At 35.6% G+C, this 26,629-nt stretch overlaps 1 protein-coding gene across 3 annotated transcripts in view; it reads right to left on the bottom strand.

The window, feature by feature from the left end:
• Positions 1-14,011: 14,011 nt before the first annotated feature.
• The window catches only part of PTPRG (protein tyrosine phosphatase receptor type G), a 744,286-nt gene continuing 731,668 nt past the window's right edge, over positions 14,012-26,629 (bottom strand). For 2 of the 3 annotated variants that reach the window (XM_010357825.2, XM_030927161.1), the window contains exons 29-30: positions 19,059-19,194; positions 14,012-18,511 (exon numbers count right to left, since the gene is read on the bottom strand). In XM_010357825.2, coding sequence (XP_010356127.2) covers positions 18,365-18,511; positions 19,059-19,194 — 283 coding nt within the window. In that variant the 3' untranslated portion in view covers positions 14,012-18,364. The remainder of the gene's footprint in view (positions 18,512-19,058; positions 19,195-26,629) is intronic. The other variant, XM_010357826.2, reaches the window with a different exon arrangement.

Below are 26,629 nucleotides of genomic sequence, written 5' to 3'. Positions count from 1 at the left end.
ATATGAAATAACATAATCCTTTTGAGAGGACTAGTTGATTTGATTCTCATTTCCTATATATAGCAATTTTTGCTCTGAGTATCTATCTGATTAGTGGATTAGCTCATAGATGGCAGCTGATGCCCTGGGTGAAGGGACTTGCTTGCCACTTTTGTAAACCCTGTGAAGTTGTAAGAAATGTTGCTCTCATGCATAAAGGTGTGGAGGTGCAGGTCACCCTACTGGAAAGTAGGACGTTATTGGACACCTCAGATCTTGGAGTCTAGTGACTTATTGGACACCTCAGATCTAGATTCTAGTGAACATTTACTCCACAATCAACCCCAAAGGCAAATACTTTGGGGTTGGTTGTGGAGTAAATGTTCACTTTGGGGGTTTTTGCCTTTGGGGTTGGTTGTGGAGTAAATGTTCACTAGAATCTCCAAGAGTTCCTGTGCCTTTAGAATTATTTACCTGGACTCCAAACTCTTCATGGCAGTTATTGTTTCCTAATGGGTTCTTCATGGATGCTAGTGGAATATATTTAAGTTGGCAAAAGGATACACACTTTCTTTTCTTTTTAAAGCAACATAAAAAGTCCTGTGTTACTCAAAAAGTAACATAAAAGAATTTATTTTTAGAGAAGCTTCTAGTAGAATTTTATAAGAACAGATAGAGTTGCCCACCTCCAAGATTGTTGCCTTGCAAGAATAAAAGGTGCTGGAGTTGCTGATTTTTTTTTTTTTTTTTTTTTGAGACGGAGCCTTGCACTGTCGCTCAGGCTGGAGTGCAGTGGCGCTATCTCGGCTCACTGCAAGCTCCGCCTCCCGGGTTCACGCCATTCTCCTGCCTCAGCCTCCTGAGTAGCGGGGACTACAGGCGCCCGCCACCTTTCCCGGCTAATTTTTTGGTATTTTTAGTAGAGAGGGGATTTCACCGTGTTAGCCAGGATGGTCTCCATCTCCTGACCTCCTGATCCGCCCTCCTCGGCCTCCCAAAGTGCTGGGATTACAGGCTTGAGCCAACGCGCCCAGCCTGGAGCTGCTGATTTTTGAGGTGAAGACAGAAACCTGGATTTTCATGTGAAAGCATCTTCTCAGTGTTAGCAACTTATTCAAGTAAAAACTACAAAGCAAAAAAGTTAAAACATACCAGCAGACTGAGAGTTTGTAATCTTTAATGTATAGCACTCTCATTTTGTAGCTCATTTAAAAAATAATATATATTGTAAAATTGATTGCTTAAAATCCTTTAGTTATTGGATACAATCCGGTGATTTTTGAGGTTATACTTTAGTTATTTTAAAATCAGATTTTGGAGTCTTTCTAAAAGACTTATATTTCGTATCCACCATCAGTGTCTTGAGTAATATCTTTGGATATCTGATCCTATCCTTTACATTTTTCTTCCTAATTTCATGATCAAAGAATAACCTTAAATTAAGTTTTGAGAGTATGTTGTTATAGGTACTGTGTGCTACCTACCTGGTGTCCAAACATGCAGGTACTAAAGAAACATGATACCTTCATCTTTAGTTTTCTGTATCCTACATTTTGGCTTCTACAGTCTTCTCTATGGTCTTAGTGATTTTTTAAAAACATAAATCGTAATTTGTAACTCTCCTCCTTAAACCCTATAGTGGCTTTCCATTGTCCTTATAATAAAATACACGCATGGCCTCTAAGGCCCTGCTTGATCAGATCCTGGCTTACTTCTCTCAACTCATTGCTTACAAGGTTCCCCTTTCTTCACTCTTATCTTGTTGATGTACACCAAGCTTAGTCCCATTTCAAAGACTTTTTCACCTGATGTTCCCTTTGCCTGGAATATCTTCCACAGAGCTTTATATATTCTTTGCTAGTTACTTCCCGAGTGAGGCTTTCCTGCCTACCCTGCCAAAATTCCTTTCACCATCATTTTCTGTCTTCTTACCTTGCTTTCTTTATTTAAAGTAATACTTAACCTCTGTCTGATACATATTTGCCTACTTGTTTGTCTTTCCTCTCACTAGCATATACATATATTTCGTGAAGACAGGAACCTTGTCTATCTTGCTAATTGCTGTATCCTCAATACCTAGAAGAGAGCCTAGCCCTATTCAGCTGAACAGAAGTGTAAAATAAATGAATAAATAAAGTCTAGGTAACCACAGTGACACTGAATGATAGAAGACAGACCTCAAATTGGAAAGGGCTACAGAAGCAAAACTATGAAGATACTATAAGTATGATGCTGGTACCTCAATACTGTATGTTTGCCATAGTTACCCATCATGTAACCCATCTCACAATAGCTTTTTTCAGTTTTAGAAATTTGACTTTCTATATGATATAATTAAAACCTGGTATTTTAAACCTGCTTTCTAGAACTACATTCACATAAATGACTTACTAAATTCATAAAGTGTGATTTTTACATGTGGACTACTATAATAATGTGAAATATATTAGAAAGTTATCCTTTCTGAATCAACATAGTGTTGACATTTGAAGGTCACAGTAAATCCTAGGGATATGTTTTAAATGATACAGTCATGCACTGCATAACAAAGTTTCTGTCAATGAGATTACTTACAAGAAGATGGTCCCATAAGATTATAACACCATATTTTTACTGTACCTTTTTAATGTTTAGGTATGTTTAGATACACAAACTTACTATTGTGTTACAGTTGTCTACAGTATTCAGTATGGTAACATTTTTTACAGGTTCATAACCCAGAAGCAATAGGCTGTACCATATTGCCTAGGTATATAGTAGGCTGTGCCATCTAGGTTTGTGTAAGTAACTCTGTGATGTTCACATAGTAATGAAATTGCCTAACAATGAATTTCGCAGAACATATTCCCATCATTAATGTAATGCATGACTATACTTTGAATTGCTATCAGATAACTAAGGATTCTGAGAAATAAGATTAAATAATTATTTGTATGGTATTTGCTTTGCTTTATATATCCTTAGTATGAGTAAGTTCTTGGTAGAGAAGTAATTCACAGTAGACACAGCACAGAAAATATGTTATATAGTTAAAGTATTTTAGCATTGCTGAAATATTTTTTTGAATAGTTTTTGTTATTAGTTTGTTTTGCATGTAAACATTTTATCTATGTGTGTGAGAAAATTCTCTACAAAAAATGATTTAGGGGTATGATGATGGAACATTCACTTATTTCATGTGCCCAAACAATTATTTATCTCTCAAAACTATATAACTTTATGGTTCAGATGAATTTCTGACAGCTGTGAATGCTTTCTAATTCCTTTTAAGATCACCACTTTTTACTGATATTTTAAAATACAGTCTGTTGAGACTACTTACGTGACTTTATGGGAAGGTTTGTGGAAAAAAATGATTTATATAAATTTACTTCTCTGCCAACTTTGCTGCATGTAAATATATCCCTCTCAAATTTCTACCTTCATCGGGTAAGAGTAGTGCACCCTTAAACAAAGTATGTACGGGAAAAGAAAGAAAAAAATCGGTAAACTTCATATCCCAGGCATAATAAAAATAACCCAGTTTATGCTGTGAATAGAACTAGGGAGTTTGACTTTTACAACTGAAATGTGCTGAGGCCTTAGACTTATATTTGCTAGAGAGGCAGTGTGTCGAATAGCCATCTTATCGAATGAGAACATGTAGATTCCAGCTCTAGATTTGCTGCTGACAAAAGTGTTTCATCATTGGTAAGAAAGGCAAAAATTACCTTCTTTCTCTACGTTACAGGATACTTGTGAGGGCCAAATGAGATAATGGATATGAAAGTGCTTTTGGAATTGAAAGACACTATAAAGCGTAAGATTTTCATTTTAGAGTGTCATTAACAGTAAACTAGATCTATTTTCTTAGACCGTATCACACAGTCTTCTTACTAAGGTGGTATAAAAACCTTATACATTGTTTAACTTAGTATGTGGATCTATATTGTGGACTGGGTTTTCTTTGATAGCAGGACTGTGGTGTATTTTAGTCCTGATTTATTCTGTGAATTTCCAGCCCTTATCTTTTCAAAGATAATATTTTCTCTCATCTTTGTAATAATGTGAGCTGAAAAGACTGATAAGCTCTAAAGTTTACTTAGCAGGTGAATAAAGGTATTTGTACATTGATTTGACATGCAAATAATTTTTTTTTTACAGTAAATCTTGCAATAGTGTTCTTAACTTTTTAAGTATTTTTTATTCAGCTTTGTTAACTAATTTTCCCATGTCTTTTAGGCTCAAAATTACTGGGTATTCATTTTTCATCCTGGAACTTACACAAATGAATTCTCAAAAGTCATTGACAAGTAAATAATTTAAACTTAATTTTAAAACGTTTTAAACTCACAGAGCAAAGCTTCCCAGAAGAGTAGAATTAACAGATCTGTTGGATTTTGAGGTCTATTTTGAAAGCACAAAATTATAATACTATTTTATCTCCACATGTATGGAACAGAATTTCATTATTTTTTACCTATTGCTTAAAAGAGAGCTGTACTATTTGTATTTAAATTTCATGTTCTTAGGGACACTTTTAAGTAGAGTGACCGTATTTAAAGCTGTACAAGAAGATTCTGATCTTTGAGAAGCAGCGTTTTCAAGGAAAATGTAAAAAAACTGTACTGACTCAAATGGTCTGTTTTATAGTCTTTATTTTTTTAAAATTTTACTTTAGGTTCTGGGATACATGTGCTGAGTGTGCAGGTTTGTTACATAGGTATACGTGTGCCATGGTGGTTTGCTGCACCTGTCAACACATCATCTAGGTTTTAAGCCCTGCATGCATTAGGTATTTGTCCTAATGCTCTCCCTCCTATTTCCTCCCACCCCCCGACACCCCATTGTGTGATGTTCCCCTCCCTATGTCCATGTGTTCTCATTGTTCAGCTCCCACTTATGAATGAGAACGTACGGTGTTTGGTTTTCTGCTCCTGTGTTAGTTTGCTGAGGATGATGGTTTCCAGCTTCATCCATGTCCCTGCAAAGGACATTAACTCATTTTTTATGGCTGCATAGCATTTCATGGTGCGTATGTGCCATGTTTTCTTTATCCAGTCTATCATTGATGGGAATTTGGGTTGGTTCCAAGTCTTTGCTATTGTAAATAGTGCTGCAATAAGCATACGTGTGTATGTCTTTATAGTAGAATGATTTATAATCCTTTGGTCATATACCCAGTAATGGGATTGCTGGGTCAAATGGTATTTCTGGTTCTAGATTCTTGAGGAATCGCCACACTGTCTTCCACAATGGTTGAATTAATTTACACTCCCACCAACAGTGTAAAAGCGTTCCTGTTTCTCCGCATCCTCCAGCATCTGTTGTTTCCAGACTTCTTTTTTTTGTTTGTTTTTTTGAGACGGGGTCTTGCTCTGTCGCCCAGGCTGGAGTGCAGTGGCACGATCTTGGCTCACTGCAAGCCCCGCCTCCCGGGTTCACACCATTCTCCTGCCTCAGCCTCCTAAGTAGCTGAAACTATAGGCAATCCGCCCGTCTTGGTCTCCCAAAGTGCTGGGATTACAGGCGTGAGCCACCGCGCCCGGCGTTTCCGGTATTCTTAATGATCGCATTCTAACTGGCATGAGATGGTATCTTATTGTGGTTTTGATTTGCATTTCTTTAATGACCAGTAACGATGAGCTTTTTTTCATATGTTTGTTGGCCGCATAAATGCCGCCTTTTGAGAAGTGTCTATTCATATCCTTTGCCCAGTTTTTGATGGGGTTGTTTTTTTCTTGTAAATTTGCTTAAGTTCATTGTAGATTCTGGATAGTAAACCTTTGTCAGATGGATAGATTGCAAAAATTTTCTTTCATTCTGTAGGTTGCCTGTTCACTTTGATGATGGTTTCTTTTGCTGTGCAGAAGCTCTTGAGTTTAATTAGACCCCATTCGTCAATTGTGGCTTTTGTTGCCATTGCTTTTGGTGTTTTAGTCATGAAGTCTTTGCCCATGCCTATGTCCTAAATGGTGTTGCCTATGTTTTCTTCTAGGGTTTTTATAGTTTTAGGTTTTAAGTCTTTAATCCATCTTGAGTTGTTTTTTGTGTAAGGTGTAAGGAAGGGATCCAGTTTCTGTTTTCTGCATATGGCTAGCCAGTTTCCCAGCACCATTTATTAAATAGGGAATCCTTTCCCCATTGCTTGTTTTTGTCAGGTTTGTCAAAGATCAAACGGTTGTAGATGTGTGGTGTTATTTCTGAGGCCTCTGTTCTGTTCCATTTGTCTATATATCTGTTTTGGTACCAGTACCCTGCTGTTTTGGTTACTGTAGCCTTGTAAGTATAGTTTGAAGTCAGGTAGCACAATGCTTCCAGCTTTGTTCTTCTTTCTTAGGATTGTCTTGGCTATACAGGCTCTTTTTTGGTTCCATATGAAATTTAAAGTAGTTTCTTCTAGTTCTGTGAAGAAAGTCAGTGGTAGCTTGATGGGAATAACATTGAATCTATAAATTACTCTGGGCACTATGGCCATTTTCACAATACTGATTCTTCCTATCCATGAGCATGAAATTTTTTTTTTTCCATTTGTGTCCTCTCTTATTTCCTTGAGCAGTGGTTTCTAGTTCTCCTTGAAGAGGTCCTTCACATCCCTTGTAAGTTGTATTCCTAGGTATTTTATTTTCTTTGTAACAATTGGGAATGGGAATTCACTCATGATTTGGCTCTCTGCTTGTCTGTTATTGGTGTATAGGAATGCTTGTGATTTTTGCACATTGTGAGACTTTGCTGAAGTTATTTATAGTCTTTCTTTGACAATAACATTATTGATATATCTTCCTTCGTTGTCACCTTCAGGCAAAGTCAAGTCCAAACTCTTTAGGTTGATATTTAAGGCCTTCGATGGTATAAACTTTATCTTGCTTTTCCAACTTCATCTTATTTATTAAGACAAAAAGTTTTGTTTATGCAAGTCTTTCTCCAACATTCAAATGAATAGAATGTCCTTCATTACCTGTTTTTTCACTCAAGATTTATCTGTTTTCTAAGGTCCAGCTGAAGTATCACATCCTTCTTGAAGCTTTACCTCTGAACTCCTGTGGCACTCATCTATGTTAATAATACTAATCTATTTGTAATTTATGTAATACTAATCTATTTGGAACCTAATGATAAATTGTCATGTAGTGTTATTTAACTTTTCAGGTCTGTATATATTTTATGTTATTTATTTTTGAGACAGAGTCTCGATCTGTCACCCAGGCTGGAGTGCGGTGGTGTGATCTCTGTTCATTGCAACCTTCACCTCCTGGGTTCAAGCAAGTCTGATGCCTCAGCCTCCCAAGTAGCTGGGACTACAGGTGTGTGCCACCACACCTGGCTAATTTTTGTATTTTTAGTAGAGATGGGGTTTTGCCATGTTGGCCAGGGTGGTTTCGAATTCCTGGCCTCAAGTAATCTACTCACCTCAGCCTCCCAAAGTGCTGGGATTACAGGCATGAGCCACCACGCCCACCCCAGGTCTGTATACACTTTGTGTGTGTGTGTGTGTGTGTGTGTGTGTGTGTGTGTGTGTGTGTGTGTATGTGTGTATGTTTGTATAGAGACTACATATTATTTAACATTGTTCCTGTCTTCTACAGGGCTTGGAATATGTAGAGATAGGTATATAAAATATGTTCAATAAATGTTAACATGGTTGTAATAGTTACCTTCCCAACTATTGTAGTTCTTGGTTGGAAGACTGCTTTAACATTGAAAGATGGGGTGACCCCAATCCGTTCCTAGAAACTAAGGCATGGACTCTTAGCATAAGATTTCTGTCTCTGAAGAACAGTACTCTTATTTTAGAAAAACTTTGATAAAAGTGTTTACAAGATTATTTAGGAAAGTGAACAATATTTACTCAGAAAGTGAACAATATTTACTTATTATACATTCTCTTTATATAGGTCTCAATTATTGAAGGCCCTCACCTCACATAGTCATAATTGGGAAGTCACCTTCCTTGTCAACTTATAATGTTAAAAGAATACCACCCCATCCCAAGGCTTTTTGGGAGTGTTGGGCATTTTGTCTTTAGTAGTGGTTTCATATCTCATGTCCTTATTCACCCATCACCTTTTGTTTCTCAGAGACAACTCCTGCATAACAAGATGAAGAATAGACTTGGGATAATTTGTCATACCAGGAGTATAAATCCAAGTGGTTCATCTTACTAAAAACAGTTACAGGTTAACAAGTCAGAAATAGTTTCAAGGAGAAGGTCATCATCTGAGCATTGGAGTGAAGGGGATAGCATTTCAAGTGAGGGGTGTGACAGGTAAACACCTCAGTATAGGAATGAAACTGTATGTGAATCAACGAATAGATTGGACTTGGCTAGAAAATGAGTGTGAGTTGAAGACAGGAGGAAATGCAAAGTTGTATAAATGGTAGTAGTAAAGAGAGGAATGATGATATTAAAGAACTATTGAATGCTCTAAGCAGGATTGACACGATTAAATTAGTTTTTAAGGGAGATTAATTAACAGAACTTTATATTTGCATTTAAAAAATGTTTTTCAAATACATCCATTAAACATATTGGCTTTTATCCCTTTTGCTCGATATCTCATGTGGCTTACACATAGCCTGCATGATGCAAACTCCACAATGTACTTTAGTTTCTTCACTCTCTGCCAAAGTGTTTTTTGAAGCACACTGGTTATTCCCTAAAGTGGCTTTAGTCTTGTCTTTTTGATTTGTTTTCCTGCTTCCATAATGTAGATGTGAATCTGAGTGTTTGTTTCTGTCTTCATTTGAGCTTTATTAACAAAACAACATAAGCATTCCTTCTGCTAATTCTAGCTCAGTACATAGGGATTGTGCTGATTGCCCAAGCTTTATCCTAAATAAATACCTTAATGACAACTAATTAGGCTATCATTAAACCATATTTGTGGAACATCACCTTGAGTACAAAAGTATATCTACTCAAGTATTGACTTTCATTTGGAAAACAAAAATAGTCTGTAAGAATATGGCTGTAAATAGAAAACATTTTTACCTGTTCACACAAATCATTTGGAAGAATAACCTCCTATTCACTGGGTATAGTATTCTGAGTTGACAGAATTTAACACAAATATGTCGCTCTGTTGTCTTCTGGCATGCATGCTTTATGACAAGAAGATAAGTTCTTATTTACTTTTAGATAATGTGTTTTTTAAACTCTGGCTGCCTTCAAGATTTTTTTTGTCTTTGGTTTTTACAGTTTGAATATAATATGCCTAGATGTGATTTTTTTAGGGGGTAGGAGGGGTAGTCATCCTGCTTGGTGTTCTCTAATATCCTTGGATCTGTGGCTTGATGTCACGAATACAGGAAAACCTAAGTCATCATTTCCTCAAGTATTTCTTCTGCCTCCTTATCTCTTTCTTCTCCAGTTATACAATATGTACATCATTTGATATTATTCCACAGTGTTTGGATTCTTTACACTGTTTTCATTATTTTCCTCTCTTTTTTTATTTTGGGTTATACATATTGACCTGTCTTCAAGTTCACTGATTCTAATAAGTGTATTACATTGTGGTTTCGTTTTGCATTTACTTAATGACTAAAGATATTGAGTATATTTTTATGTGCTACCTGCCAGCTGTGTATCTTTGATGAAGTATCTGTTCAGCTATTTTTCCTGTGTTAAAAAATTGGGTTGTTTCCTCTTATTACATGGCAGGAACTAAAGATAAGTCAAGGAAGACAGCTAGATTTTTGGTTTGATTACCTGAGTAGATGTTACTACTGTTAGAAGACTAGGGGAAGAACAGGTTAGGGGCAAAATTCCAGTTCTGCTTTTGTTATGTTAAGTTTGGGATGCTGATTAGATATACAAATGGAGATGATAAATGTTCAGCTGGATATAAATCTGGAGTTCAGGGCATAGGTTTGGACAAGATATATACTTTGGGAGTCATTGGCATATAGAAAGTACATAATTCCATGGATCTGGATGGAATTACCTTAAGGTCTACTTCAACAGAAGCTTGGGGCATGCCAGCATTTAGATGTAAATCCAATAATAATGGAGATTTCTAAAGTAGCAAATATTGAGGTAGTGAAAAATCCCATCAAACTTTTTGAGTAATTTTCACTCTGCAAAAGCACCTAAGGGAGTTGCATTTTTTGGACCCCAGGTTGTTCTTAGCATGTTCCTAACCAGTAAGATAAGAGAAACATTAGAGAAACATTACAAGAAAATCTCAGAAAAGTACTGCTAACCATGTTGTAATGTTTTGACACAAAATCCAGTTCACATATTCTTAAGCAATGTGTCTTAAGCAAAAGTTATCTTAATAACAAATATTAATGATAAATTCTGTTTAAGTTCTCATGATTGTCCATCTTTCTATGGAAAATGTTTCATATCTAATAATCTATTATAAGAGCCAATCCCATATAGCTATTTTTAAGTGGTCAATTTTGAAACATTGTCAGGATTCCTGAGTCATGAAAATGTTAAATATTGGCATATATTTTTAAATCTACTGTTTAAACACCAAGTGTTATAAGAAAAATAATCATAACTTATTTAATAAGTCAATAGTGTTGACACAGGGAACAGATAATATTATTTATATAGTGAGATACTTTCACCATATAAATACCAAAACATGAAGTGCCTGTAATTTATGGCCACTTCTTCATAATACAATAATGAATGGCTAATGAGGCCAGGTAAGGCTAGGTTAAGGGATGATGATGGTTGTGATAATGACAGTGATCTACTGAAAGTAGCGAGAGAGGAGATAAAAATTGGCTGAGGAGAAAGGAATTATCATTGTTTGTATTGGCTTATAGAGTTTTGGGGCAGAGAGAGAGCACTGCTGCTAGTGAAGAAAATAGCATTCACCATTTTCATAGTATTGTGCAGTGTTCTGTGCCTGGTCCTTGACATTAACAAATATTATTAAGCCTTCTGTTGCACTTTTCTGAAATTATGGAGCTTTTTTCTTTTTTTGAAAAAAAAAAAACAAAAAAAACAAAAAAAAAACAACAACTTTCCTAGAAGGCACAGAGTGACTTAAATGGTTAGAAGAGAAATATTCAAGCTTTGGGGCATCATGTATATTTATCCATTCCCTGCTTCTGCCACTCTTGTTTCTGGACAGTAGGATGTATGTGTTGCTTTCACTACCTACCTTCAGCCCCATTCACCTCTCTTGGATCTTACTTGGCTTTGTTTTTTTTTGTTTTGAGACAGAGTCTCGCTTTGTCACCAGGGCTGGAGTGCAGTGGCATGATCTTGGCTCACTGCAAACTCCTCCTTCCAGGTTCAAGTGTCTCCTGCCTCAGCCTCCTGAGTAGCTGGGATTATAGGTGTGTGCCACCACGTCCAGCTAATTTTTGTATTTTTAGTAGAGACAGAGTTTCACCATGTTGGCCACGCTGGTCTCAAACTCCTGACCTCAAATGATCTGCCCACCTCGGCCTCCCAAAGTGCTGGGATTACAGGCGTGAGCCACCACGCCCGGCCTTTATTTGACTTTGTGAATTTCTTCATTAGTGACAGAAATTTCTCAGTATTTCTATTTAACTGGGCAAGCTTACGTAGGTTGACTCATTATTGATAAAAGGTCTGCCAAGCAATTAAATAAAGCAGGGTTATGTGATACTTAAAATGGCTAGTATTAATTGAGTACTTACTATCTACTATCCCAAGATCTTTGCATGCATCATCTCATTTACTCCTCAGAGCAGTCTATGAGGTAAACATTAGTTTCTGTATTTTAGATGAAGAAAATGGCACTTAGGAAAGTGAAGTAACTTGCCTCATAAAACCGTAAGTGGCAGAACTGACTGGCACCCTTGGCTTTTTGACCCAGTAATCCTCATCCTTGAACATTTTTTTACTGTATGGAAAAATGTTTTCTGAGTTCTAGTAACTAATATAGAATAAACAGAATTTTGTCAGCATACTATGTAATAGAGAGTGTCTGGGATTACAGGTTTTACTTGTTTGCTCACATTGGTGCACAATAGTCTTTGTTTTATTCTTTCCCTAAAAACCGTCTCTACTATAGTGCCAACTAAATATTTTGGAATAAATTGAAGAACTATTTTTTTAAGACTAAATTATCATCTTTGTCTCATCTAACTTGAAATGCCTCTGCCAACAACTTTACATTCTATATAGAGTATAACTAACATGTGGTCTGTAGTAGACATGCAGGAAATGCTTATGGAATGGATCCTAACATAGTGCTAAAGATGTCTCTGGTTTAGAATGCTCTCGTAAGCTTTGCAAGGCCCACTGGATATTGCTACAGAGCCTGCCTTTACACCCTGCGAGTGTAGGGTGTGGGAAAGGGAAAATAGTTTATAGGCCAGTAACTACAAGACAAATGATTTGAAATTACCACAAATATAGATAAAGTTAATTTCTTCAACTTTTGAGCAACATAATTGTTATATTCTGATAAACTGCTGGTGTAATTATCCTTTTCTGCCAAACTTCATAATCACAAAAGCCAATTTTAACTTGCTAGTAACCAACTTCTGGTTCCCATCTTCTAGAGCCTTTATGCGATTTTACTAACATAGGCAGGAATTTAAAGCCATTGTCTTCAATCCTGTCTCTGAATCCAGGCATGGTCAGTAGTGATTTATTTCTAAATCTCAAAGTTCCACAATTAGCTGTCTAAAAATAAGAGTTTTGGACCAGTAGCTTTTTGTACTGTGGTTTATTTCGGCCATTTATAGTAGCATAAATGAAGCTTCCTCGTCTAGGGTTATGTCCTGGGCAGTAAAAACCATGGAGTAGAAAATTGATTTTTTAAAATGATTTTGAATAGTCGTAACTGCAGCTTAATGGAATCATCTTGGGTGAACTTAGAGGTAGTTAGTAATGTGGGAACCCACTGTGCCACGTGCTGGTTGTCTAGGATTTTCATAATGAAAGACTTAGAGATAGTTCTACTACCACTCTTGGTTGGTGGTTTACTAGCCTGAGATGCAAGATGGTGTCAAAATTCTTATAGGATATCTCAGAGGCAGCTGCTCACAGGATCCAGGCAGGTTAATTAAATGACTGATGATGGCTAGACATAAAGTGATAGGGAGCAATGTAGACTTTGGTGAACTGGAGACCATATATTCCACCTAAATGCGAAAACTGCTGTTCATTTCTATCTTGTTACTGTCATGGGAGAGAGTGAGCCTGTTACAACACCCAAATTTTTTAAAGGAGCTTGAAACCTGAATCTTAATGCAAAAGTTTTCAGTTTTTAAATATTGGTAACTAATACAAATTTTAAAATTATGAGCCAAATACAGTGTATCTGTGGACTGAATGCAATCTACAGGCCATCAATTTGTGGACCTCTGGTGTATCCTATGATATAGGGTAGTAGTTTCCCTATGGGTATAATTTGAGAGAGACTAGGATTATATCCTAAGACATTTCATTCTTTTGTGCTACAGTCATTCTTCCCCATACTCTTCACACACTGTTTCTTAAATTCCTCATGACTTAGCAAGAGTGAAGTATCAGCTCTTACCTCTATGGTAAGAAAAACTGGGGCTTTGGGTAGGAAGAGTTGAGCACCCAATGTGGAGCCACTAAAAGTTAAGACAGAATGGTAGGCCAAAGCTGCCAAGTTTGGGACTTGTATACCTGTTTGGAAATGTCAAAAGTCCTTGTTAAGTAGAAGCAATTGTACTGATCCTACACATATAGATTTTCCAGAAGTCTTACCAGGATATATCCTTCATCCTACATAGTTAAGTATTAAAAGAGCTGTTACAAATCTAGTTGATACACTAGAGAAAACAGTAATTCTGTTCACAACTTAGCAGCAGTCATAAACCAAATAAAGTTTGATTCCTTAGATAAGCAGGTAAAAATGTCATTGTTTACTCTTTAAAGGAAGAACATTGATAAATCAACCTAGCAAAGACCATTCTTTTTGGTTTGCTGCCTGTGTAAAGATGACTACCAATGTTCATTTTACTATCATGAAAACTTGGACCAGAGGGTTGGTGGGTATTAATGTGATCTGTTAAGGGAGACTAGTAACCTGATTTTATTGGATAGAGACTTTTCATAGAAATGCTCAACACTACTGAATACATCAAAAACCATACTTTATTTTATGTATAGCAATACAATTTACATATTAAATAACACTATAATAGAATGATATAGTTTAAACAGAAGAAAAAGGGAAAATTTTCAGGTTACAAAACCCCTCCCCCTGAACAAATGTTTAAAAAAACAAAAAAACAAAAAAACACACTTTTTCCAAATGGGTCAATGTGACGAATGTATTCAGTGACTAATTATGTCTAATTCCTATTGCACAAATGGTCAATGGAATTAAAAAGAAAACCCAACTTTCACAATCACTGCCTCAAAGAAATAACACACGTTGGATTCTTTTGGAATGTAAAGATGGTTTTTGCTACTTCAATACACAGAAAGTTGAATTCACATATCCACCACAAAAAGGAAAAAAAAAAAAACTATGACAGAGGTGAAACTAGAAAAAAATTAGCTTTATATGAAAATATAAAATTCTATGATTATATACCATAGATACAAAGTTCCCAGAAGATGCTTACCCAAGCAACAAAATATTTACAGTTTTAATGATTTTTAGCTATTTCAAAATGAAGTGAAAGAAACATGAGTCAACATGAAGGCAGAATTCTTTAGAAACAATGGCTGCTTGCTAGTTTCAAATGTCCTAACAAAAAAGGAGTCACTACCCCAAATGTTGGAGAGTTGCGACATTTTATAAAATTGACTGTCTCCTTTTCTGGAGATGTTTATTTCTTAAAACTCAAGATATTTTTCTTGAAATTAATTATCCTCTGTAGAAAATGCTTCCCTTTGCAAATATTTAACAAAAATACTAAAAACAGTTTAACAGCTAAGACAAAGTAGAGGCCAAATATCATTATTACAATTCCTTCCTATTTGTAGCATGCCTTCTTTCAAGAGATAAGTAAAGCCAGGATTGTGTGTTAAATGGCAACTAAGGGAAAGCGCAAAGGATTAAGTGAAATTAAATCTGTTAAAAAAAAAAAAAAAAGCAGGCATTTTTCCTTCATATAAAAATTCACTGGCACCATTTGAACATAAACTTTAGAACATAGGAGTTGAAAATGCATTTCCAGTATAACCGTTAAATTCTTAAGACAAAACTACATTTTGATTCTTAAATTATGATGAGTTGGGTTTTTTTTTTTTTAAATTTTTGCTTAGAATTAGTAGTATGTATCTTTGGTAAATTGGTATCTATATTTTAATTTTAAATACAGTATATATGCATTTAAGAAAAATTCATAACAAGGCAGTTGTGCTGTGTCATTATAAAATAATTATTTACTGATTTCAATATGTCACTCTGGGCTAAAAACTCCAGCAACCAGAACTTGAACACCATAACCCTTCTTTGGCCTCGCTGGACTCTTCTACTTGAATAGACTAAAAACTCTAAAGGCATAAAAATTAGGACGACTAATTAGCTAATCTTATTCTTTTTGAAATTCAGAAATTAACTTTTTTCATATTAAAGAAGATATCTTGGCTATCGCATGTAAGAAAGTTCTCCTGATGGCAACAACATGTCTTTTCTTTGATGTCCAGCACAGCCATTTGGTCTGATCATTGCAATTTATTTTTATATGATGTGTGCATTTTGCTTACCTAGAGCTAAATTCATGTACACAAACAGCTTATTTTATAAAGTAGCACACATTAATTTGCAATAGCTATTTCCTTTCCCGAGTGCAAGTGTTAATAACCTTGTTATGTACGTAAGCAATGTGCTTATGTCTCAAAGAAAACCCTGTCTTTGAAACTCTGCCTCTGGAAAGATGCAAGCTATGTTTTTGCCAATAACACATGAATCGTAATAGTGAGGATCTTGCAGGGATGTCTGCAAGGACATCCCTGTCTCTTGCAGGGATGAGGACCTGCTAAATATAATTGTCCTCATTGAAGTGTGTGTGGACCACTTTGGCAAGATGGGCAAGTAGGAATTGCTTATAATTCAGTGGGTCAGGATATGGAGACTTTGGTTCAAGCTTGCTGGAGACACACAGATTGCTCACAGGGAACTTCTAAACTCTTTCTTTTGTTGTTTCTATCCTGTTTACTAGCTGTTTTATCGTGATTCTGAAACCACTGTAAGAGATAGCCACAAAATTGCATTGGAGGGTCTGCCTTTCCATGAATTGAGACCTCTATAAATAGCACAGGAGGGAATACTTGCTATTTGTCTTTGAACCAATGTTTACTTTTATTAAGAAAAAAATCACTGAGAAAGGGACCATGTACCCTAACTTGAACATTATTTTTGAACATCAAGTCCACTTTGCCATCTACTAAAAAGAGTTAACTCCTATCAATACTCTATACAACTAAAATAACCCACTTAATTGACTAAAAAAGAAGTCTAGCTCATTGCTTTCCTGATTCTCCTCAGCATCTGGCAGTTGTACTGTTCCTGTGTTCAAGCTTTACTTGAACTTTACAGAGCTTCCTATGTCACCTCTGGTGGGAGCGGAGGGGCTGTAAAGGTGTCTTGTCATCTATAGCACATGCAACTTAGCATGCTCTCTTGAACATCTTATCTCAAGACTAGCTTACACAGCTCTTGAAAAGCAGAATATTCCATGTTGTTGAATCTGTGTATTGAGAAGATGAGATAAACCCTGTTAAGTTATGTAGTTTACGAAAACGCCATTGACCCAGCCTTTGCATTCAAATTCTTTAACTTGGCCCATAGCTTATTTCTCCTTAGCAATTCTGGTCCTCCAGCACCATTCTGACAAACTTTATGAAAGCCAACTCAAGATAAATAGAACCTCAGTGCTGATCATCATTAATGTTTAATGCCTACCCAGATGGCATGACAGCAGCCAGCGTGGCCTTTTTGTTGAAGTTAATTGACATAAAAAGTAAACAAAACCCTATTCTTCTTAACAGGCCCAGTTCTGGTGATGATTTCACTTTTGACAGAAGCTGTCCCTCAAAAGCAAACATGCAATAGAAGAAACAGATCTCAGTAAGTAGCTTATTTTTCTAACGAACACTACTAAAATTTCTTATTAATGCTCCTAATTTTCCCATTATGCACTGCAGGGTGAATATGGCTCCAGAGGCTGCATTAAATAACTTCCTTAAGCTCTAATGATTATTGGTGTCTTTTACTGATGTGTATCTGTTCTTGACACTGAACTATACAAAAGCATACAAAGCCATCTCCCTCTTTTAAAAACTTGAAAATGTGGGTATTATCTTTAATTAAATATTTTAATTCTCTCTCCAAATCAGATTTATCTATGTGTGGGAGTTTAGACAGTCCCAAGACTTTTGCTAATACAGTATTTCCAATTTAATCTTAAGTAGAAGAATGTATGTAATTCAGAGATTTATTATAAAACAGTTGGCAAAGAAGGAAAGAAAAGAATAGTAACTATGTAGGTAGTTTTTATTAGATTGCTATACGAGTAATAGGGAATTTTTAGAGGACTAGCTTCAAAATTACACACCTGCAGTAGTTTTCATTCTTCTACCTACTGTGAGGTATGGTATTATAAACTAAGAAGCATTAATGGAGAGTAACTAAAGGGTCTCATAACTGAGTTGTATATAATATTGCCATCTTGCTATTGTTAAAGATAGCCCTGATTTTAGGCTGTAGCTATTTTAGAGAGTCAAAATGGAAATAACACACATTGTCCACATAGCTACTGTGAAAGCTGTAATACAGAGTTATCTTTTATTTTGACACATTTTTTAAAAACTGTGAATATAACTTTGTAACTAATAAGGGATGGTCACATGAAGCAGTTCTTAAGCCTTCTAACTTCTTAAGGGATATCTTTTAACCGGCATAAATGGAACTGTTTCAGGGCCATGACATTAACAGACCTTTTTAGCTCCCAATAGCCTGCTAGTCTGTAAAAGAAAACAATGCTATCCACTCCATTAAAATACAGAAGGCATACAGTATTGAACAGTGCCTAAAAAAAAAGGAGAGGAGGACTGAAGAAAAGTACAGCATTGCCTGCTAGTAGAATGCAACTGCTTTAGCAATAATAATAATAATAAAAGCAATATACACTGTCATAACAAAGACCTTCACTGTATCGGACTAAAAAAAAGTAGCATGTACGTTGTGATGGAATGTCACATTAGGGTTTGCTGTTGTGTAAGATTATAGGCAGTAACACTGATCATATAGTGCAAACTAGGTAACTTTGCGTTTCCATGTGTGAAATGAACACAGGTGCAAATGCTCAGTAGGATACCAGTAAGACATAAAATGGCAAAAAATAAATATCAAAACTTTTATCAGTGTAAAAAAGTAACTGGGTTATTGTATAACCTAGAGTCTGGCAAAAAAGGCCTCAAAAAAGTTCTCAGTCTTCAGAAGTTTACAAATTAAGTGCCCTTTCAGAATTCCAGTCACACTAGGGACTCCATGCTCTCGGCAGGGTCTGATTCATCTGCAATAAGAACAGCACCATTTTTGTCCACTGTCATGGGACCATTTCCATTTTCTTTAGTGCTGACCAAGCTGAGCATTGCTTTATAGACGAACTGGTATTGTTCCTGAAAAACAAGAGGAAGACAGTTTGAGCCAAAGAACAGCTTAGTCATTTCATGTAAGGTAGAAATACCAATTAAAATGGTAATTGTGAAAAACATACTAGAGAAACAGCAATATCATAAATGTTATAAGAAACTTTAAAAAAATCATTTGAGATCCATTATAGTCAAGACCTATACCTTCTTCGTGTTCTTTTGATCTCTGTTAGCTTGGAACCAATTCTCAATGTTGATAGTTCATTAAGATAACCAGAGAATACTATCCTCTAAAGCAGGGCTTCTCAACCTGAGCACTACTGACATTTTGGGCCAGATAATTCTATGGTGTTGAGGGCTGTCTTGTGCTCTGTGGTTTGCTTAGCAGCATCTCTGGCCTGTATCCTCTAGATGCCATCCAATTGCAGTTGTGACGAGCAGAAAAGTCTCCAGACATGGCCAAATGTCCCCTGGGTGGGGGAAAATCACCCCCAGTTGAGAACTCCTGCTCTAAACTGTGAGTCTGAGTTTCAACTGATGTAGTACAGGTTTTACAGATAAGCACACTACTTACAATGTCTGTGAATACTCCAGGCCTCATAAGATTGATCATTTTTGCAACCTGGAAAACATCCACAGCGTTTTCATTCTCTAGTTGCTGGGACAGGGTGGTAAGGGCACATAACATTCCTGCTGAAACTGCTCCATATCTGGGGGAGAAAAAAAAGAGATGTGATTTCAGATATATAAAGGGACCAAATATATTTAAATGAAATTACTGTCATGTATTTTCATAGAAACTAAGTAGACTGTTTTGATGTTTATTCTAAAGACACGAATGAATGAAATGCTGGATGGGGGAGGGATTTGGAAGCCAGCATAAAGGTGAGATTTGTTTATGAAGTGGAATATCCCAAATTGGTTCATTAGACATTTAGCCTGATATCTAATAGAAATGAGAGGTTCAAAAGTAGACTTGGGAGAGCTAAAGATGATTTGGTATTGGTGATGAGTTGGGTGGTACAATAGAAAAAACAATAAAGAGAACCTCTTAACTAGAGGTTATTGGACAAGCAGCCAGTGATGAAGGGCTCTGAATTTTTTTTTTTTTTTAACAATTCCAAATAGTTAAATTGAACTTACAGAATATGAAAAATTAAAAAAATGGAAATATATGGCTCCAAACAGACAATTTCCACAATTAATTTCATATGAAGTAATTATTTTTGGCACTGAAGTGGAACTTTCCTAATGAGAGCACTATGAAATCCTTGGAAAGATAAATATGGTTCTCTTTGCTTCACAAAAAAGTCTTAGAAAGGTAGTAAATTTCCATCAGGCCAGGTTGGTAACTCCACTTTTCACAGGAATCTGATGGAACATAGTTTCCACATTAGTGATGAGAAAACAGATGGATTAAATGAATTGTTCAAGATGCTGTTGCTGGCTGGTGGCAGAAATGAGAGTGGAGTTCAGACGCCCTGTGCCCATTGTTTTTTGAAAAACTTAAATATCATTTCTAAATTGTTACATAACATTAAAATATTACATGTTTTACATCTTTAATACAAATAAGACCAAAGTCCCCCTTAGCCACCACCCCCCAACTTTAGAGGTAGCCTCTCCAGAGGTAAAAATTATTACACATGTAGATACAGCCTTCTAGATTTAGGTATATCACTACATTTCAGTTCAACTCATTATTTCATCATTATTTTGTCTGCTACATGCATACCAGGTTTACCTTCTAGATGGACATTTAGCTTGTTTGAATTTGTGCACTTTAGCATAGGTACTGAGTAGAAGGGCTAGGGTCCCAGGTATGCCCATTTTTAGTTTTAAAGATACTGCCGTATTTCTTTCCCAAGTGGTTGTTACCTGTTCATACTATTCCCAGCATGAGCATACTTGCTTCTCCTCATCATTTTAAACTTGAAACACTTTTGCCAATCTGATGAGTGGAAGACTGTATCTTACTAGGATTTTAATTTGCATTTCCTTGATTACCAGGGAGGCTGAATGTCTTTTTATGAATATTGACCAAGTATTATTTCCTCTTCTGAAAGTGCCTAATTAACACTTTTCTACTAAGTTTGCCTCTTTCAAATTGATTTATATAGGAGTTATTTTTACAGTGTCTGTAGTACTTGTGAGTTTTTTTTTCCCCCAATCTATTTCTCTTAACATTGTTTGTGGTCATTTTGTTATACAGAAGCAGAGTTTAGATGTAATCAAGTTGATAAATCTTTTATTTTTGGCTTTTATTGGAATCTTGTTTGAGAATGCTTTCTCTAACCTTTTTTTTAAAGATACTCTCCTACATGTTCTAATTTTACTTTTTTACATTTAATTGTCTAATTCATCTGAGTCTTATTTTTGCTTTGATGTAAGGAAGGGGTCTGATTATAGTTATTTTTCCATTGGATAACCAGTTGTCCCAGCATTTCTTATTTTACATTGTGATCTTTTCTCATTGACATCAGCTTCCTTTTTAGCATGTACTACATTCTTATATATGCAAGCCTATTTCTGAACTCTATTTTGACCTTTTATTCTGTTTGTCTATTTTTTGTACCTCCCCATGTGTATCCCAGTTCCTTAATAAGTCTTGATATCTGATAAAGCAAGTTTCTGTAATAGTCTTGGCTGTCTCTACATTTACTTCATATTGTTTTTAGCGATTCAAACATATAATTTTCATGTTTTACTGGTACACTTATGTCCAAATAACTCTAACCTTCCACCCGACTCCATCCTGTTTCATAGTAATTTTGAAACCAGATTGTTAAGGAACACAAACATTTTTGTTGGGATTTTGATTAGATTTTGATCTGAGGAAATTACCATCTTTTCAATCTTGAGTGTTTCTCTTCATGAACACGATGTCTTTTCTCCATTTATTCAGGCCTTTTATAGCTTTTAACTAGGTTTTATAGTTTTCTTTATAGTCTTTGCCAATTTCATTTTTCGTAAATTTTTAGGTACTTTAGAGTTTGTTACTCCTATTAATGGCCTCCTTTTGTGACAACATTTTCTGTTTAGTTTCACTTCATACATGGGAAAGTTACTGATTTTCACATGGTGAAATTGTATCCGGTCAAACAGAAGAACCCGGCGTTAAGTTTTAATAGTTTGTGGATTCTGTAGGTAGCTGACATCTTTATCTGCCAATAATGCGAGTTTTCCCTGTGTTCAACTTTTATGCTTCTTCTATCTTCTGCTTTTACTGTGTTGGCTAGCACCTACATAGGCTTACATACTAGAACTGAAAGCAAGTATCATGTATCTTAAATGTTCAAGCTTCTAAGTTTTTAATATTAAAACGTTTGCTAATATGCATCTGGTAAATAACAATTATAAAGGTAAAGAGGATGCTTTCTATTTTTACTCTAAGTGGTTTTTTTTGGAGGGGGGTGTCATGAATGGGTGTTGTTTTATTGTACGCTTTTCAGTATCTATTGATTTTTTTTTTTAATGTCTCTAAAAATGTCCTGAATTCACTGATAAACTTTTGGTAATATATCAAAAGCTTAACACCAGCTCTACATTACTAGGGTAAGTTTTTCATGATGTGTAATTAATTCTTTTAATATACTAGGTTTTATTAGACACTTTTTATTGGCATTTTTGCATCGGAGTTCAAATAAGCAAGCTTGGCCTATACATTTCCATTCTGGTGCTAAGCCTTGTTTGTTTAAATCAACGTTGCATTAAATCTTCTGTGTGTTACTGTTCATATGTAGCCTTGGTCAGGACTTGTGGGCCCTAACAGGTGGAAAACTCATTCTTTTATTCAGTTCTTAGTGATCACTAACATGTGTTGTGCTTTATGTGCCATGTTCTCTTATAGGTATTTACATGTACCGACTTAGTCCTCACAGTAACCCTATGGTATGGGTACCAGTATTATCTCCATTTGAGGTTGAATAAATAAGGCACATTTAGGTGAAGTAACTGGCCAAGATTGCATAGTGAGACTAGAGTTTAAAATTGAACTGATACATGTAAATGACTCAGAACAGAGACTGGCACACACCACATATCATGTGTTCACTAAGTGTTATTTTACTATGCTTATTTCTAGGCTTAAACATTTATTAGTATAGAGTTATAAAATCTTAAATGCTTATTTTCTTTTAAAATATGTATTATTTTTGGCTTTTTATTATAGACAATGTTAGACACTAAAGCATAATAGTACAGTAACCTTCATGTAGTCATCATTCAGTTATAATGATCAATAGCTCATGGCCATTCTCATTTCATTTGTTTCTTCCCCAATATATTTTGTAGCAAATCTCAGATGTTTTAGTCATAATTTAGTATCAAACTCTAAAAGATAAGCACTTAAAGAAAACACACTATCGCACCTAAGCAAATTAACAACTTTCGAATGTTTTTGTGTGTGTGTGACGGAGTATCGCCCTGTCGCCCAGGCGGAGTGCAATGGCGTGATCTTGGTTCACTGCAACCTCTGCCTCCTCAGGTTCAAACTATTCTCCTGCCTCAGTCTCCCAAGTAGCTGGGATTACTGGTGCCTGCCACCATGTCCAGCTAATTTTTGTATTTTTAGTAGAGATGGGGTTTCACCATGTTGGCCAGGCTGGTCTCAAACTCCTGACCTGGTAATCTGTCCGCCTTGGCCTCCCAAAGTGCTGGGATTATAGATGTGAGTCACCGTGCCTGGCCAACTCTTGAATGTTTTTAATGTAGCTACAGATAAATGGTAGATTTTTTTCCTTCATCGTATTTCCAAAACTGTATCTCTTATTAGACTATTTATTGCTTAAATTTTACTATCTCCTTCCAGCCCCCATTTTCATTACTATTTGCTTTTAATTCCTTGTACTTTTTGTTGATTTATCTGGTGCTTTCTCTGGCTTGAGCTGAATGCTTGATTTATTTTTAACCTTTGTAATATGTAGAGTTTACACAGACTTTTTTTTTTTTTTTTTTTTTTTTTTTTTTTTTTTTTTTTTAGTACAGTTTGGCTCCATTTCACCAGGTTTTGAAACGCAGTGCCTTCATCATCATTTAGTCTTCATCATCATTTAGTCTTAAGTACTTTGCAATGTCTATTTTGGTTACATCTTCAATCCATGAATTATTTATAAGCAATCCTAGATGTGAAGATTTCAGTTTCTAGTTATAAGGATTTGGGATCTTATTTCACTGTTGGTTTCTAATATAAGTGGGTTGTAATCAATGAATGTGGCGTTGTATGGTATCTGTTGTGGGGGAATGTATTGAAATTCCATTTATGGCTAATGTATATAAATAAACCACTTGTGTTTGAAGAGACTCTAGGTTTCTCTATATAGTCTCTCTTGGGTGCAAACTTCTCTATATCACTATTAGATCAGGCTTGTTAATTGTGGTATTCAAATCTCTCTGAATGCTACCGATCAAATGTATCCTCGTCACTCACTTTAAGAACTTAATACTTTATTCTGTTTTTGGAAATCCTCAGCTGTTATTTCTTCCTCTTTAACCTGTACTTTTATTGCCCCATGGATAACTTTTTAGACATATGTTAGAACTTCTGTATGTGGCTTCCATATTCTAGTTTTATTTCAGTTCTGCACTCCACTAGTGTCCCATCTTTTAAGTTTTTAGTTTCATGAATTATTTTTCTCATTGTTACGCTTAACTTGTTCCTATTTCATAATAAATATTCTTCATTTCATAAAATCTTCCTTTAGATCTCTGAGGATGTATTTTAATACCCTATTAACTCTGATTTATTGTGGTTTTTGGTTTTTGTTCAGCATGTTGTCTTCCCTCAGATTCTAAATTATACTGAGTTGACATCATTTTAGCATGGTATTAAAAAATCATTTGTTCTGATTTTGTTTAGGAAGGAAATAATTTAACATTTGTTTAATCTGTTCTAGTGAAATGGTTACACTTAAGATCCCCCCTTTTTTCTTAGCTCTTTCAAAGCTATCTGTGGCCAGTCAGATAGAAAAGTCAGGTAACATGTATGTTTGTTATGGAGTATGCATGCCCTCCATGTGAGATTACTCTCACCTTTCCATTGGTTGCCTTTCCTGTATTTAGCCATACTTAAATAAGCAGTAAAATGAAGGAAGTATTTATACAATATGGCTTAAATATGACAAGAAACTAGCAAGTCAAATCAATCAAATATACAGATACTTTTAAATATCTTCTGCATACCAAACGTAATGACAGAAGAAAGACAAAAAGTAAGGGCCATTCTCTTTCAGAAGTTTAGGAACTAAGTGGGATTAAAAAATGTTCATCAAGTTTCACGGATTTGCATTTAAAACTACAGGGACTTGGTGCAAAAGTGATATAAGTAATCTGTAACCTAGATAAAATGAGAGTAGTATATAAATTCACTGGCTTTGATATTTTGTTTGCCACTTCCTCTAAGGGCTCCATTAAAAGTAATGCTTATTTAACTAGTGATGTTAAGAAAGAAACCCGATTTTTTTTCATCTTTCCCTGCCTTTACTTCAAAGACATTACAAAAGAAATGAAAGTACTTTAAGTTCCTGATGTACAGTAATGTTTTTTAACTGCTCTGTCTATATTCATTTTAAAACACATTGTGGTTCCTTGTATAGTCAGGATGGTACCTGTGGGCATTTAACCATTTTTCACTATTTCATATATTTACTTATAATTATTGTAGTTTTTAATACTTTGTTTTTAAAATCATAACCAAGATAGAAATCTGGAGTTACAACCCTGACACTGTGAAGACATGGAGCTTCCCTTTGAAATCAGTAGGGCAGAAAGGAAAACAAAAAAATTGAAGCTTGAATAAGTATCAATCTTACGGAAGAATGACAACACGAAAGCCTTCCATAAGGCTCTCAATAAAAGTGAAAATACTGGAATTAATTATGATTTGTGGGTGTCTTTGCAGCCTTTGCTATAGAAAACAGTCCATCTTAGCAGTCTTCAGACTCTTTTATCTCAGGGCCAAATTAAAATAAAAAATTATTGAGGACCTTCAAGGGTTTTATTTGGGCTGTATATGTCAAATATTTACTGTATTAGAAATTAAAACTGAGAAAATGTTAAAATACTGTTAGCCCTAAAAGTGATGTTATCACTTGTCATGTACCTCTGGAAAACTCTTATTTATTGTCCACTCATGACAGAATGGGTGTGAATAAGGCAGACAGTATTTTTATATTATTATGCTATCCAGTAGGGTGATACATGTATCTCCAGAGTGAGTAATTTAAGTATTTGCACAGGGAACTCTTCTTCAGTCTGTGAGTAAATGGAGTAATTTGGGTGAGGTCTGATCTACAGCTGTCTTATGTGAGAACCATGCTTATGTTCTAAACATCTTCTGTGGGAACACAGGCTGTTTTTAAAATCTGATAGTAATGATGCAGATCAGTCTCTGAGCAGAATAATCTTGAACAGTTGACTATAGAATGCTGAGAATGAAGCAGTCTGCTTTTAAGCTGTGCCTGTCCTCAAATAGAAGCAGTTTACTTTTTGGTTAGGAATTTTATTCTTAGCTCACTTATCTAGAAATGTCATCCACCTGGGACACACCTGAGACCGCCACCACCTCCACCACCATCACCCCCACCACCTGCCACCCCCAAAAGTAGGTGTTAAAAAGATCTCTATGAAGACCAAATAGATGTCACAGTGTTTGCACACTAAAAGTTCAACTCTTTGCCTCACATATCAAATGCGTGCAGGCCTTCTCTCCAAGCCTGTTCACTCCTACCTTTGACAGAGGTTAAAAACACTTTGAAAAGAAGAATTTAAGCAGCCAAAATGACTTTCAGCAATAAATGAGACAAAAAGCAAGGCTTTCTGGGGACAATTTGTATAGGGGTACATATGCTTAATAGTTTGTAAGTCATCACAATTTACAACACATACCCATTCATGCAAATACTTATCTAGCACCCACACTGTCCCAGGCATTGGGTTTCATCCTGTGGAGACTGGGATGAATAAATTACCATTGCTGGCCTCAGCAATGTGAGAGTGACAGTCATGTACACAAATAATTGTGACATGATAAGCAGGAATGACATTTAGCTGGTATGCATTGGTAAAGATGTCATGTTAATGATTTCACTTAGCACCTCTGGGATGAGTTAGAGTCTCAGAGAGTGACTTTTGAACTGTGTTGAATGA

Source organism: Rhinopithecus roxellana, chromosome 1 (assembly GCF_007565055.1).
Source record: "Rhinopithecus roxellana isolate Shanxi Qingling chromosome 1, ASM756505v1, whole genome shotgun sequence".
NCBI classification, from domain to species: Eukaryota; Metazoa; Chordata; class Mammalia; order Primates; family Cercopithecidae; genus Rhinopithecus; species Rhinopithecus roxellana.
The sequence above is the reverse complement of the archived record's forward strand: the minus strand, read 5'-3'. Positions and strand labels throughout refer to the sequence as shown.